This window comes from Protobothrops mucrosquamatus, unplaced genomic scaffold (genome assembly GCF_001527695.2).
Source record: "Protobothrops mucrosquamatus isolate PMUCROS unplaced genomic scaffold, P.Mucros_1.0 scaffold1194, whole genome shotgun sequence".
In the NCBI taxonomy this organism is placed as follows: domain Eukaryota; kingdom Metazoa; phylum Chordata; class Lepidosauria; order Squamata; family Viperidae; genus Protobothrops; species Protobothrops mucrosquamatus.
Window position 1 is genome coordinate 112395 of NW_015387406.1, and position 13226 is coordinate 125620.

At 38.3% G+C, this 13226-nt stretch overlaps 1 protein-coding gene across 1 annotated transcript in view; it reads left to right on the plus strand.

Moving 5' to 3' along the window:
* The first annotated feature begins 5707 nt into the window (after window positions 1-5707).
* Window positions 5708-13226, plus strand: part of SEMA3B (semaphorin 3B) — a 31336-nt gene continuing 23817 nt past the window's right edge. Inside the window, exons 1-3 of the mRNA XM_029285021.1 lie at window positions 5708-5827; window positions 11339-11496; window positions 12730-12792. Of these exons, the coding sequence (XP_029140854.1) occupies window positions 5737-5827; window positions 11339-11496; window positions 12730-12792 (312 nt within the window). The 5' untranslated portion in view covers window positions 5708-5736. The remainder of the gene's footprint in view (window positions 5828-11338; window positions 11497-12729; window positions 12793-13226) is intronic.

The window sequence follows — 13226 nt, forward strand, 5'->3', positions numbered from 1 at the left end:
TAATTTCTTCTTTCTACATGGCTTAACAAACTCCCAGAAAAGGAACTGTGTGTTCACCTGATCTCTTGGCAAGTTTCATTAGTTGACATTTCAACCACTGAAGAGTTATAAGAAAATCCTCCTGCATTACAGCTGGGCTTACCCGGCATCTCTATAATTGCTAGAGAAAGCTGGCATCACTTAATGGCCAGAGAGGCAAGGAAATATAACTGCAGCTCAAAGGTGGCCTTCTCAGCATGAAAAGAACTGGCTGGGTGAAGATTCGTTCAGGAACAATGCAAAATAGGGTTGAAGTAAATGAAGACGTAGGAGGAAAGGAGCTGAATTCCCTGTCTTTGCCAGGAGCTTGGATGGCAGCATTTCCTTCGGCACACGGAAAGAAAATCCTGTAGTTGTGCTTTTGGCATCTACACCGAGGCATGCATTTATACGGATTATGTGATGGACGACAGGCATTCTGCAACCCCAGATGCTGGGATTACCTAAGACAAGAGTCAAGCCAGACCTTGGCTATAGATTGCATCCAGATGAGTCATAAAGGCAAGCCAAAGTAGCAACAATACTGATGTGCCATAACTGACTTTTCAATCGGCACATCGGTTGCTTTTAGAATATGAAGGGGATGGTTGGTTAAGAAATATGCAATATGAATATGATTAATTTAAAGGCAATAACACAAGAAAGGAATTGGCATTGCATTTGGGGCAAGGCAGACATAATTAGACTTCATAGATGGAAGCCCTACAATTAACACTTTCTGTTCCCATGCTAGTCTATCTTTTGTTCCTCATTGACCTCACATTTAGCACCTGATAATATCCTTCCCAGGCAAAAGGGCCAGCTTTATTTTTCACCTAATTTACATGCATACTCATACAGTATATGCCTTAAGGCAAGATTTAAAGGTGGAAGTGAAACTTCTTTGCCTGCCTGGACCTCTCATCAGCCTTAATAGATACCGCTAGTGACCACCACAATACACTTTTGAACCTTCTCCAAAGGTTGATTACAGTTGGATGTATCAACTGTACAGTACCTCCAACTCTAATATGGTGGTTCCACTCCTTCCTAAAATAAGGCAATAGTTTGTGTTTACTGGGGAGGAGAGACTGGACCCTTGAGTACTCCATTATGGAATAAGTTTGGATCTTTCATCTGTCCGATGTAATATCTATATGAAGCTCTTGGAGGGATTATTTATTGGTCAGGGAAAGGTGTCATCGATATGCAGATGATTCCCCCCCCCCAGTTTTGTATTTCAGCTCTGATCCTCCTTGGATATACAGCAGGAGTTCAGATCGAGTGTCTTGAGAATGTCAGGTTGGATAGCGAGAAACAAATCTCAATCCAACCAAAACAAGCTTTCTGTTGATTCTAGAACAATTCTTGATAGGGCTATGCTCAACTATGGGAAATTTTACCCCAACCAACCAACCAACCAACCAACCAATCCTGAAACTATCATAGCAACACTCTGAGAATCCTATAGCAGATTTCTGAAGACAGAGAGGATTATCACCCCTCACAACATTGCTGCAGATATAACAATATAGATCTTCTAATGGGCTTTATGTAGAGCCTTAGCAAAGTTGGGTGTTTTTAAACTTCAAGTCCTGCTGCTTATCCAGGTCCTATGGGTATCAAGTCCCCCAGCAAGTTCCATATTCTGCCTAACAGGGCATTAGGGGAAACACTGGTTAAAACCAGGCACAAACCCTTCTTAGGATTCTTGGAATTCAACAGGATCCAGTACCTTTTTCTGATGGACCTCCTAATAAGTCCACTTCCTCAACATTGATGAGATTTTTAGCTACAAATCCAACTTAATCAAAAGAAATGATAATGGTACAGGACTAGATTGGTTACAGGTCTGACTCTGTACAGGGTAAATGTATTCTATTATGTAAATTGCTTATCATAATACAGGTAGTCCTTGACCTATAACCACAACTGAGCCCAACATTTCTGTTGCTAAGTGAGACACTTGTTAAGTGAATTTTGTCCCATTTTACAACCTTTCGTGCCACAGCTGTTAAGTGAATCACTGCAGTTGTTAAGTTAGTGACAAAGTTGTTTAAATCTGGTGTTGCTTGTCAGGAGTTCTCATAAACTGATTGCATGACCCTGGGACACTGCGAGCATCATAAGTATGAACCAGTTGCCAAGTGTCTGAATTTTTATCATGTGACCATGGGGATACTGCAATGGTCATAAGTGTGAAAAACAGTCATGAGTCACTTTTTTCAGTGTCATTGTAACTTTGAACGGTCACTAAATGAACGGTTGTAAATCGAGGATTACCTGTAGGTATATATCTATAATTTTCTTTCTTGTATGGGTGACTATAGGATTTCTTTAGAAGCTTGAGGAAAATACGTAGTTCAGTTGCCTAGCACCTGTTTTACATTCAGAAGGCTGAAGGACTGAGAAAAAGAAGAGTTACTCCTAGTTAGGATCAGTTAATCATAGTTATTTGAAAATCAGCTTTGTGGTAAGTGGTGATTTGTTCTAACTTTGATTTGTAAAAAAAATGGTTGTGAAAAATCATGCTAAGTCAGAAATCAGAGATTACAAAGCCCTACGGGCAGAGATTCTTTTAAACAAAACACAGACTCCATTGTCGTTTAGTATAATACACGAAACATAAGATAGGCTTTCATAATGTTTCTGAAGAGATGGCACTTGATCCCAAACCTGATATTTAACTGGGAAAAGGGACTTTTTCCCAACTATATAAGCTCAGTGGTTCTGAAACTTAACGATACCACAACCCCCCTAAAATCCTACATGAAATTGTGCAAACCCATAAATAAATCTAATAATTTCACTGCAGTGAAGATCAGGCAGGAAACAAATAGCCTTGTTTTTAATAATTGCGTGCATTGGAGAGGTCTCAGCTTGTGTTGCAAGATGTCAATAGAATAGAGTAGAATAGAATAGAATAGAATAGAATAGAATAGAATAGAACTGGAAGGGACCTTGGAGGTCTTCTAGTCCAGCCCACTGCTTGAGCAGGAGAACCTATACTATTTCAGACAAATGACTGTCTAGTCTTTTCTTAAAAACCTCCAGTGATGGAGAACCCACGATTTCTGAAGACAAGCTGTTCCACTGGTTAATTGTCCTCACTGTTAGGAAGTTTTTCCTTAATTCCAGGTTACTACTCTCTTTGATTAGTTTCCAACCATTGTTTCTTGTCCTGCCCTCTGGTGCTTCGGAAAATAGTTTGATGCCCTCTTCTTTGTGGCAGCCCCTCAAATACTGGAATAGTGCTATCATGTTGTCCCGTTTCTTCTTTTCTTTAGACTAGCCAAACCCAAGTCCTGCAGCCGTTCTTCATATTTTTAGTCTCCAAGCCTGTGATCATTTTAGTTGCTCTTCTCTGAACTTTTTCCAAGGATACAGGGTACAGTTAAAAAAAGGCAGGATATCTATGACAGTGTGATTGAAGCTCCACCTGTTCTTTAATATTTCATGGAGCTTTGAGTCCATCATCGTGGCTGCCATCTTTTATCTTTTTTTCTTCAATAGCCCTGTTTTGTGGAAGCCCCACCACAGGAATGCCCAGGCAAAGTGAGGAGCAAAGCATAGCAGGAGTTGACAGTGTCCTCAGCATGTGGGTGCAGGCAAAGCAGGAGGGCTGTCAAAATTGCTTGGCCAAGGCCACAGCTGGTTCACCAAACAGGAAACTAAGCCCAGAGGGAATGTGGATGGTGCTTCAAATTTGCCTGGGCAAATCAGGTTTGAAAAGAATGGGCAACTCCCTCTAAATTCTTCCTGACATCTCATGGGGAGGGTCACACTCTACAATTGACAGCCATTCCCATGAGCCTTGACTTTTTACACAATTCTTCTCCCCACCCCCTCCTTTTCTCCTCCTTTTCTTGATTATTTTTCTCCCTTCCCTTCTCTAAACATCTCTCTACTTTGTTTATGGATCTAGACATAATTTCCTTTGCCATCCTAACTATAATGTCTGACTTGAAAATTGCAGCGCTGCTTGCGGATTTAGGTTACTCAGCAAGTTCCTCCTGACCTGACAATATGTACAAAGTGAAAATGACCTCTACTTTTCTAAACAGATCACGAAAACAAGGCATAATGACGCTGGTTGTTTTAGCAATTTACTAGAACTTTATTTTAAACTGCAGTTCACGATTTTCCTCTAATATAGATCAGGAATTTTCTAAAGTGACGTGAAAAGCCTTTGAGGGCCTTTGGAATAGACTATTTTTTACTATTTTATTTTTAAATGGTACAGTAGTTTAGCTTTTTAGTGGTCTTTTGATTTGACTATGTTTTATGTGTAAACTGCTAGTGTAATATTTTTTTTCAGTAAATAAATGCATGAAATAAATAAATTGTAAGCCACCCAGAGTCACTTTTCAGAGTGAAATAGGCAGCATATAAATTTAATTTAAAAATGAATAAATTCGATAGATACATTCTAGTTGTGTCCCCACCCCTCCATTTTCTTACTGATCATTTTCCACCCTTACGTCTAACTCAAAATGTAGCCCTGCATGCAAACTCTTCCATTATCCATGCGTTTGCTCTTTTATTGTTCCTTTTGCAATCTCAATTTAACAACAGCCACAGCTAATTTTTGTGGGATTCCTATGGAGGCTTTTTAGAGTCTTGAGAGTGAATTCTGAACAGTCTTTCAAGAATTATTAGTTTGTGTCTGATTTACCTGAGTAGAAAATACCTGTATTCATAAGCTTTTGTTTCACTTTCACTGCTTGGTTTTCTGATAAAGTGACTTGGAGCAATGTGAAAAGAGAATCCAGCTCTCCTGTTTGTAAATACTAAACAACACTCTGGTTGATCTCATCCAAGTATAATTAATTAGATTGTCTGGGAATGCTATAGGTCAGCAACATCTGTCTGGCAACAGATTTGCCATTCCTATCATACCTGGATAACTTTTTAATATCCTTAGCAATACATACTGCAGTCGTGTCAGCCTGTAGCTATGACACATTCCATATACTGTATTTAATTGCAGCTCAGTCATTCCATGTATTTGAATAAAAACATTCCTAAGAGCAGCCCACACATCACATAGTTAGATTTTAAAATGTTGCTCTGCTTTCTAGAGAATACATCTACGTGGTTGCAGATTTGTATAACACAGATACCGCAGAAGAATATTCTGGAAAAATGATAGTGCAAAATAAGTGCTTTTTAATTGCCTTGGCACTATGTATTTTTCCTGGTCTGCTAGGCAAAGCAAATAAGCCTGCCAGTTTTAGCCTTCTCTGTTTAAAGTTGAAATATTAATTATGCATTATTTTGTAACCCTTTGTGCATAGCTACAACAGATTATGCATTTATTTATAAGTTTCGGGTATCTGATAGAGAAGGAAATGAAAGATTTCAGGAGGCTTGGAGGAAGCTGCATTTAGTGTTGGATCTGAAGATAGCAAGAGATGCTGGCATTCTGAAACAGATTGTCCCAACAGGATATCTACTATAATTTTAGGCTTTGAGGGATTTGCAGAACGCTCCACATCACCTTTTGAAAATGGGAAGAAAATAGCCAGATCTAACCTTTGTTATCATTTGCATTGTGATTTATTCAAGCTTTCTGAAGTAGGATGAAAATTACACACAAAATGGAGGAGTTAACCTCTATGTGTAGCAGATAGAGTAGTGAGCATAGTCTCATTCTTGTTTTTCCTTCTTTCAGCCACCCAAAGTTCAGAGTCTAGAGAAGAAGAGGCAGCAGCTGCTATGATCCAGACACTGGGCTTCCTTCTGTTCCTCGCTGGGAAAGCGACTACAACTACTGCTACCAATCCCCGTATGAAGCTCTCCTTCCGTGGTAAGGATGGGATGAGAGGTGGGAAGGCAAGAGAGTTTCTCTTGAACGGAAATCAAGTTTGGTTCTGTTGAATCTCTTGTATTCTGATAGAACAATATTCTTGTCCCCAGGATGGGGTGAATGGCGTTAAGGGGAAAGTCTTCTCGAGATGAGCCATGAAACATTAAGTGGAGATAGAGCTGATCTTTGTGCAAAATAAGATCTGGGACTAAATGTGACAGCTACTAATCTACAGTATATACAGATGTTTTGCCTCTTGGGAGGACTCATTTGCCCCATTTTCCTCTGCTGTACACCTGGGATACACAAATTGTGTCCCAATACTTTAGGCTGTAATTAGGGTAAAAAAAATGCCTGACCTGTGCTTGGACAAGAAAAATCTGTTGATCAGAATCTGGAATAACCTTATTCTTTTATTAGTAAAGTGAAACTGGGCTGTATTCCTACCTCCAAGTCCTGTGAAGCATACAGCAACTTTCCTTAATTGCATGGCATGATCTCTCAAGGGAATTGAGGTCTGTACTGAGTTCAAATCAACTATTGTGAATTTATGGTAAAGAATACTGAATACTCTGGGGAAATCCAAAATAGAAAATTGATTTGCTTCTAACATTAGTGTTTAAGTGGTGATGTTAATAATACCCCAGAGGTTGAAAATGTATGAAAGGACTTGGCAAAGGTCTGATCACAGAGAGCAGTGCAATGATTATTTTTAAGTAAAACAGATTAATAGACAATAAATTGATACCTATTAATGAAAATGTTCAGAACATGTTACTGACTTAAATGTAATCAACTATGTCCTATTCATTGGATTGCTGGAAATGATTAATAGTAAGAATTACAAATCCTTGAAAATGGCCTTAAAATTAAGATAGAGTCTCTTTTGAGTCAAGCTCAACTCCTGACATCTTTACAGATATATCCTTATAGCTTTCTGGCCTTAACAATAATGTAGTTTGCCATTGCCTTCTTCTAGGATGTTATTTTTGACTTCCCAGTCTAGTTTACAAGGTTAGAATTTCCTAGTGGTCTCTCATCCAAACAAGTGTTAATTAGATCAGCCCTGCTGAAATTTCCAAGCTTAGCTAAGGTTTAAAATAACAGAAAGTATTTCACGGAGATCAGAAAGTTCATTAATAAGGCTTGAAAAGGATATTTTTTATAAGAAACAAGATAGAAAGATATCTGGCTACATGAGAATGTGAAATAAGAAATTAACTGTCATATACCATTGTAGTAATGATTTTCTATAATGTATTCCGTAATCTATTCTCTTTTTGGGCTTGATTTAGGGAAAATCCCATTCACTTAAAACATTGTTGATATATTTCTAACACTTTTTTAAAAAAAATATTAATATAAGAGGCTTATAATTATTATTCCTTTCTAAATCTAGTCTACTAAAAACTCAGTTATCCTTTATTTCTGCATATATAGAGTTAAAAATAAATTAAGGTGCACCGTATCTGTCCATGGACCTTTGATCACTCCCTGTTCTAGTGATAAATAAATTTAGCCATACCCAAACTGCAATAAGTGTGTTTGGAACTAGTTTAAAATAAGTACCATATTTTCGTAGATTCTGATTTGTGTCATGCTAGGTCTCTAGTTAGATTGGCCAGTGAAGATGTAATCGCAGTTGCTGTTGAACTTCATTCTTTCTCCCAAACACCAGTCCTATCAACTGGCCAAATCTGGTGACATGCTGGAATAGTTTATCTTAATCTTTAATTCCCTGAAATTGTTGGCCAGAGAAAGTTGTTCAGCTTTCAAATTCTTAACCTAGTCTTTCAGCTGTAAGGACTATGAATTGCGGGATGGGAAGAAATGTTGTCCATGAGGTGGACGAAGACACCATACATGGGAAGAAGTGAGAGCAGATGGCCTTTTTGAAGGTGAAGCACTCATTCTAAGCAGGAAAGTTTGGAGGATATTCATCATTTTTCTTTTATTCAAAAAAACTTAGTTTTAAGTTGACCCAAAATCAGGTTAGATTGACCAATATGGCATTGCACTTCTCAAAGGAGAGCAGTTGTTTATTCTGGTCATTTACTGCAGTTGGAAATAAAAAGAAATCAGAATTGCTGGATGGCATTGGTGTCCAGTTTAATCTACCTCAGTTTAAACTGAAGTAGGTTAACTGGGAATAAACTGGAGGCCAAAGCCCAAATAAGCTAAACTGGAGTAAACTGGACTAATTTCAGTTTAACCTACTTTGTTATTGGGCTTATTGGAAGGAAAAACAGATACTGGGAGTGTAGTGTATGCAGCCTTTTGCTCCTAGAAAAAAAAAAAGGCAGGATACAAATTTAATGAAATAAATAAGTTGGTGCAGCTGATCCGGCTGTGACTTCTCTGTCAGCCCTTGCAGTTGACATCGGCAACAGCTCATTAGCGGGTGGACGACTCCCCTGCCAGTCACTTTCTTTCACTTTCTCACAATGGCTTATTTGTTCCTGCTGCTGAAGGCAGATTAGGCTCCGGGTGTAAAGAAAGAGGCCTTTCTCTGAGCAGAGGCCTGTTGTGCTGGGAGATTAATGTCACGCTGGTTGAGACTGGTAACCTATTAAAATTGGTGGGACCAATCAAAGAGCGGGCTGAAAAGAGGGGTGTTAAGGGTGGGATTTGATACAGGCAGAAATTGGATTTGGGATGGGGGGCAATCAGATTATAATAGCAGTTTCCTCCACAGCCAGCTCTCTGTCAATGGCTTGTTGAATGGCTCTACGTTGGAGCAGGTTAATCACAAACGGCTGAGGTGAATCTCGGATTCAGAAATGCCATTACTTGGATTTTTCAGCATACACACACACACACACACACACAAACACACACAGAGAGAGAGAGAGAGAGAGAGAGAGAGAGAGAGAGAGAGAGAGAGAGAGAGACCTCTTGAGTCCAAGGCAATGCTTGGTGCAAAAAGGGGGGATTTTCTGCTGTCCAACAGGAGTCAATGTTTGTTGGGTGAAAAAAAATAAGCTGGTGTGCTTGCTTGCTTCACACGGAAGACATAGTTTCCAGGCTAGTAAGCAACAGGCCATTTAAAATGTGTAGAAATCCCTATAAATGGGTGAAATGAGTAAGTCATTTGTGTTTGTCAGAAAGAAGACAGATTTAAAGGTTATCTTCCTAATATCTTTACAGCCCAAGGGCTTTTACCAGTTCAGGCTATAGGACTTTTCCATTTACTTGTTTATGATTGCTGGGTTGAATGCAGCAAAGTGACAGGAATGTTCAAGGATTTAATGATAATTTAAGACATGAGTAGTATGAATTAAAAAATGGAGGAATGAATAGGGCTCAGAGGCCAGAGGATGGCTTTGGGCACCTAATATTTATCTGTAGAGGCTTAGATGCAGAAAAGCCTTTTGATAAAATATATTGGCAAATAGTTATTTGTAATTTTTTTCATTTGTTTTTTTTTTGTTAGGAACTCTGAAAATGCATTATTTGTTTCAAAAAATATTAGTGAGAACTAATGGGAATTTTAGCAGAGAGTGATGTACAGCAGGCTGTCCTTTCTCAGCTTTACTGTATGTTTTGCATTTGGAAACTTAAGCTTGTGTAAATTGGCAGCAGGGAGATTCAGTTTGTCCTTTTCAGGGAAGGAGAACATAAAGTGCAGTACTTTGTACAGTACAGTAGAGTACTCAAATGATCAGTTAGATTTAGGGATAGAGTTCAGATTAAGGTTACATCATCACTGACAAACCTCAATCTTCCATATCAATTAAGTGATGGTTTTTGAGATTTTTTGATACATTATTAACTGATCTGAAACAGGATTGAAGTTTTGAAGGACCTCTCTGGACAGTTTTGAGGTGGTCAAAGATCGAATTCAACTAAAATCTATCTCTCTGTCTCTCTCTCTCTCTCTCTCTGTCTATCATCTCTCTCTCTCTTTCTCTCATGAGCATGTGTGCATCAACATATTAACACTTCTTATATATTGGAGATTGATATTCAGAAAATAGGGATTCATCCTTGCGTTAGCTTCCAGCACACCAAGTCTAATTCGATCCCCGTGATCCTGCTAAATTAACCTTATGGGAAGAATTCAAAAGAGAAATTAGCAAGCCAATCTTTTTATTGAAAACCTTGGGTGATTTGTGTACTATAGATTAATTAATGGGGATCAGATGATAGGGGTTTTTTGTATGTTTAAAGAGTTGCAGCAGAAATACAATGTGCCATTTTTAATTATAACATCCTAGAAATGAGCCATAAGTCATGGGTTGGAATTCTTTCTAATATTAGAGAATTTAATTGTACTTTACAAAAAAATAAAATTATGATTAGTAATAATAAACAGCCATTACAATATATTAAATTATTTATATTAATTATATGTTATTAGGGCATAGAATTATGAACTTGAGCATCCAGTACATGAATGTCAATAGAGAACCATTTGGGAACATTTTGTCACAATTTCATAGATTTAAAATTATAGTTAATTCAATAAAACTCATGTCTGTTAGACACCAGTGCATATTTTCAGAATAAATGGTTGGAGATGTGGTTCTCAAAATACATAATTGGTTAATATGATGTAGTTTTATGTCATAAGTATGAATTATATTCCAATGGTTTAAAAGATAATAGGAAATGAATACTGCAGGTGTTGATGATTTCAAAAAACAAACAAACCAATAAATGATAAAATTTGTTACAAGGAATTCCATTCTCAGTTATTACAGCAGTCAGAAGAACTTATGTATCTTTCTACATTTGAACAAACATTTCACCACAAAAAGTCCTGATTGGAGGATTGTTTTGAAATGTGAACTGCATTCACTATTTTATATGTTCAACTTTGCATTTTTCCTATTTCTGTATTGACTGACTTAATTTTAATAATTTGATTCTGTAATAAGGTATCTGTGTATCTCTCTGTGTGTAAAAATGTCTTGCTTAAGGCACAAGAGATGTAAAACTGCAATTGTTTTCTCTCTTCAGCATACAGTAAAACATAATTTTAAAGTTTCATCCTTACAGCTTTGTCTGGAAAAAGAAATCACTTAGTTCTGTTCAGTCACTGTATTTGTATGCATAGTTTCATTCTGATATGGACACATCACAGTATAGCCATTCAGTAATTTTCTTCAGTCTGTTTTTATCTTTGAACAAATAATTTCTTATTATTCCACATGGGCCTAATGGGCAAGTAGCAGAACGGCACTCCTACATTTTTCATAGGTCATGAACATGATTTCCAGAACCATTTATACAAAATTATTCACCAGATGGACTCTTGAAATGCACAAATGGGGTTAGTCACCTACAACAGTCTGCAGCAAGTATGATTCTTTGTTCCCTGCATAGAAGGTATACAAGTACCCATAATGAAATAGCATTAAACCATCAATATTTTGTTCTTTTCATTTATTTAGCTTGCCTTACACTTGGTTGGCTTCATCTGATTCTCTTCGTTCTGGCCTGCAGAATATAAATAGAATTGTATATTTTTGTAGTTGTGTAACAGTCCATCCTCTATTTTCTCTCCAGACCTGAAGATGCGACATGGGCTGCGCACTTATGAGTTGGAACGCTCTTGTTGCTACGATGCGCTGCTCCTGGATGAAGAAAGGGGCCGGCTTTTTGTGGGGGGAAAAAACTACATGGCATCATTGAGCCTGGACAACATTAGCAAGCATGACAGGAAGGTAACAAGTCTATGTACTGCAGCGGGCCTGTACCTCAACCTGGCTCCTCCAGGAATATTGGATTGCATCCATCCGCGTCAGCACAACCAATGGCTTGTGTTGCCTTGGAAAGACACAACGTAGTGGCTACCCTACCCAAATATTCCTTCTCCTCCCTTTTGTTATGGAGGAGGGAATGATTATCCCACAAAAGTTTGTGGGAGGAGATTTGGCCCAGTTTATATAGGTCCCACTATCCATGAGATGGGCAGCAAATAAATATGACAAATAAAATCTATTTGGAGATTACCCAAGATCGACTAAATGCTGTAAACTGCTTGGGTCTGAGAATTTGGTGGGATACAGCTGTTTTATTAAGAATAAAGAAGAACATTATTCAAACGTTTTAAAATGTTTGTTCTCCAATGGCCTGTTCTGGTTTGGAATTTATTGCAGCTTCTCTTCCCTGAGGAAAGAGACATTCTCCTCATGAGAATGAGCCTCACAAAATGTCTTGGGGAAGGTTCCCTGCTTAATGACATGGGATGGAGGGTGGGGGGAGTGTGCAGATACTCTCTACCGTGGACTATCGATGCAAACTGCATTCCGGCCCAGCAGGAGAAAGGCTTTGAGGACACAATACAGCCAAACCACCTTTGACCCCTTTCTCCTGAAACACCAGTTTTCTGTGGCAGCACCTCAGTTTGTGGAATCTCTGCTTCGAGAGATTAGTTCATTCACTGCTCAGTTTCTGCACATTAGCTGTTTAATTTTTAAGAATAAGAAGCAAGGCTCTTATTGCTTTTTGTCAGATTCTCTTTGCAATACCTATTGTCAAGCACTTTGTTGTTTTCACAAAGAGTTAATGTCTGAAGGGCAGCCAATGGATTGCTTGATTGCTTGTTTGTTTACTGAACAAATGTGCATAACTGCTCAACTAGTACACATATAAAGCTCAATAAAATTAATTTGGGTGAGCTGCACTATACAAAGCATTTATGATGATCTCAGCCTTGCAGCCCATTAGCCCACCATTGCTTTTACAGCATTCTGATAGCACTAGGACATAAAGAGCAGGGAAATTGTAGATCAGGACTAAGGGAAGCCTTCAGCATCCCAGTGAATGGCTTTAGTACCAGGGCTTTAATAGCACTTGACAATGCTGTAATGAATGACTGGACTAGAAGATCACCCTCTTGGAGGGTGGCATTGGTTGGTTTTTGCCATTAATTTCCGCCATCTTTACTCTCACAGATTTATTGGCCCGCACCTGTGGAATGGAGGGAGGAATGCAACTGGGCAGGCAAAGATATCAATGTAAGTGACCGTTGGGGGAAATATATTAATTAAACTATATATGTCACTGGTTCTTATTTTATTGTTGCTTTATTTTGCTTTAATGTTTTACTATTTTTACTTCTTCTTATCATCATCATCATCTTTTTGGAATTCGTATTTTCTCATATCTGGTCTTTGAACATAAATAAAGTCATAAGGGAGAGAAGGAGCACTAAGAGATGTTATGCAAATCAGATGCTTCCAGAGTGAATGAACAGACAGCCCCAAAATACTTTCGTTATATTAATGGGCTCTAAGTTAACTTGAGCTTGGAGGGTCCTGATTCACCCAAGATCTTCCATTGTTGTAGATGCCTCTGAGCATCTTATAGAAGTGAATTTTCTTACCTGTAAAATGTTTTCTCTCTTCCCAGTCTGTCAACGGGTTGCATTCTGCCCTGGCCGGGTGAGGCC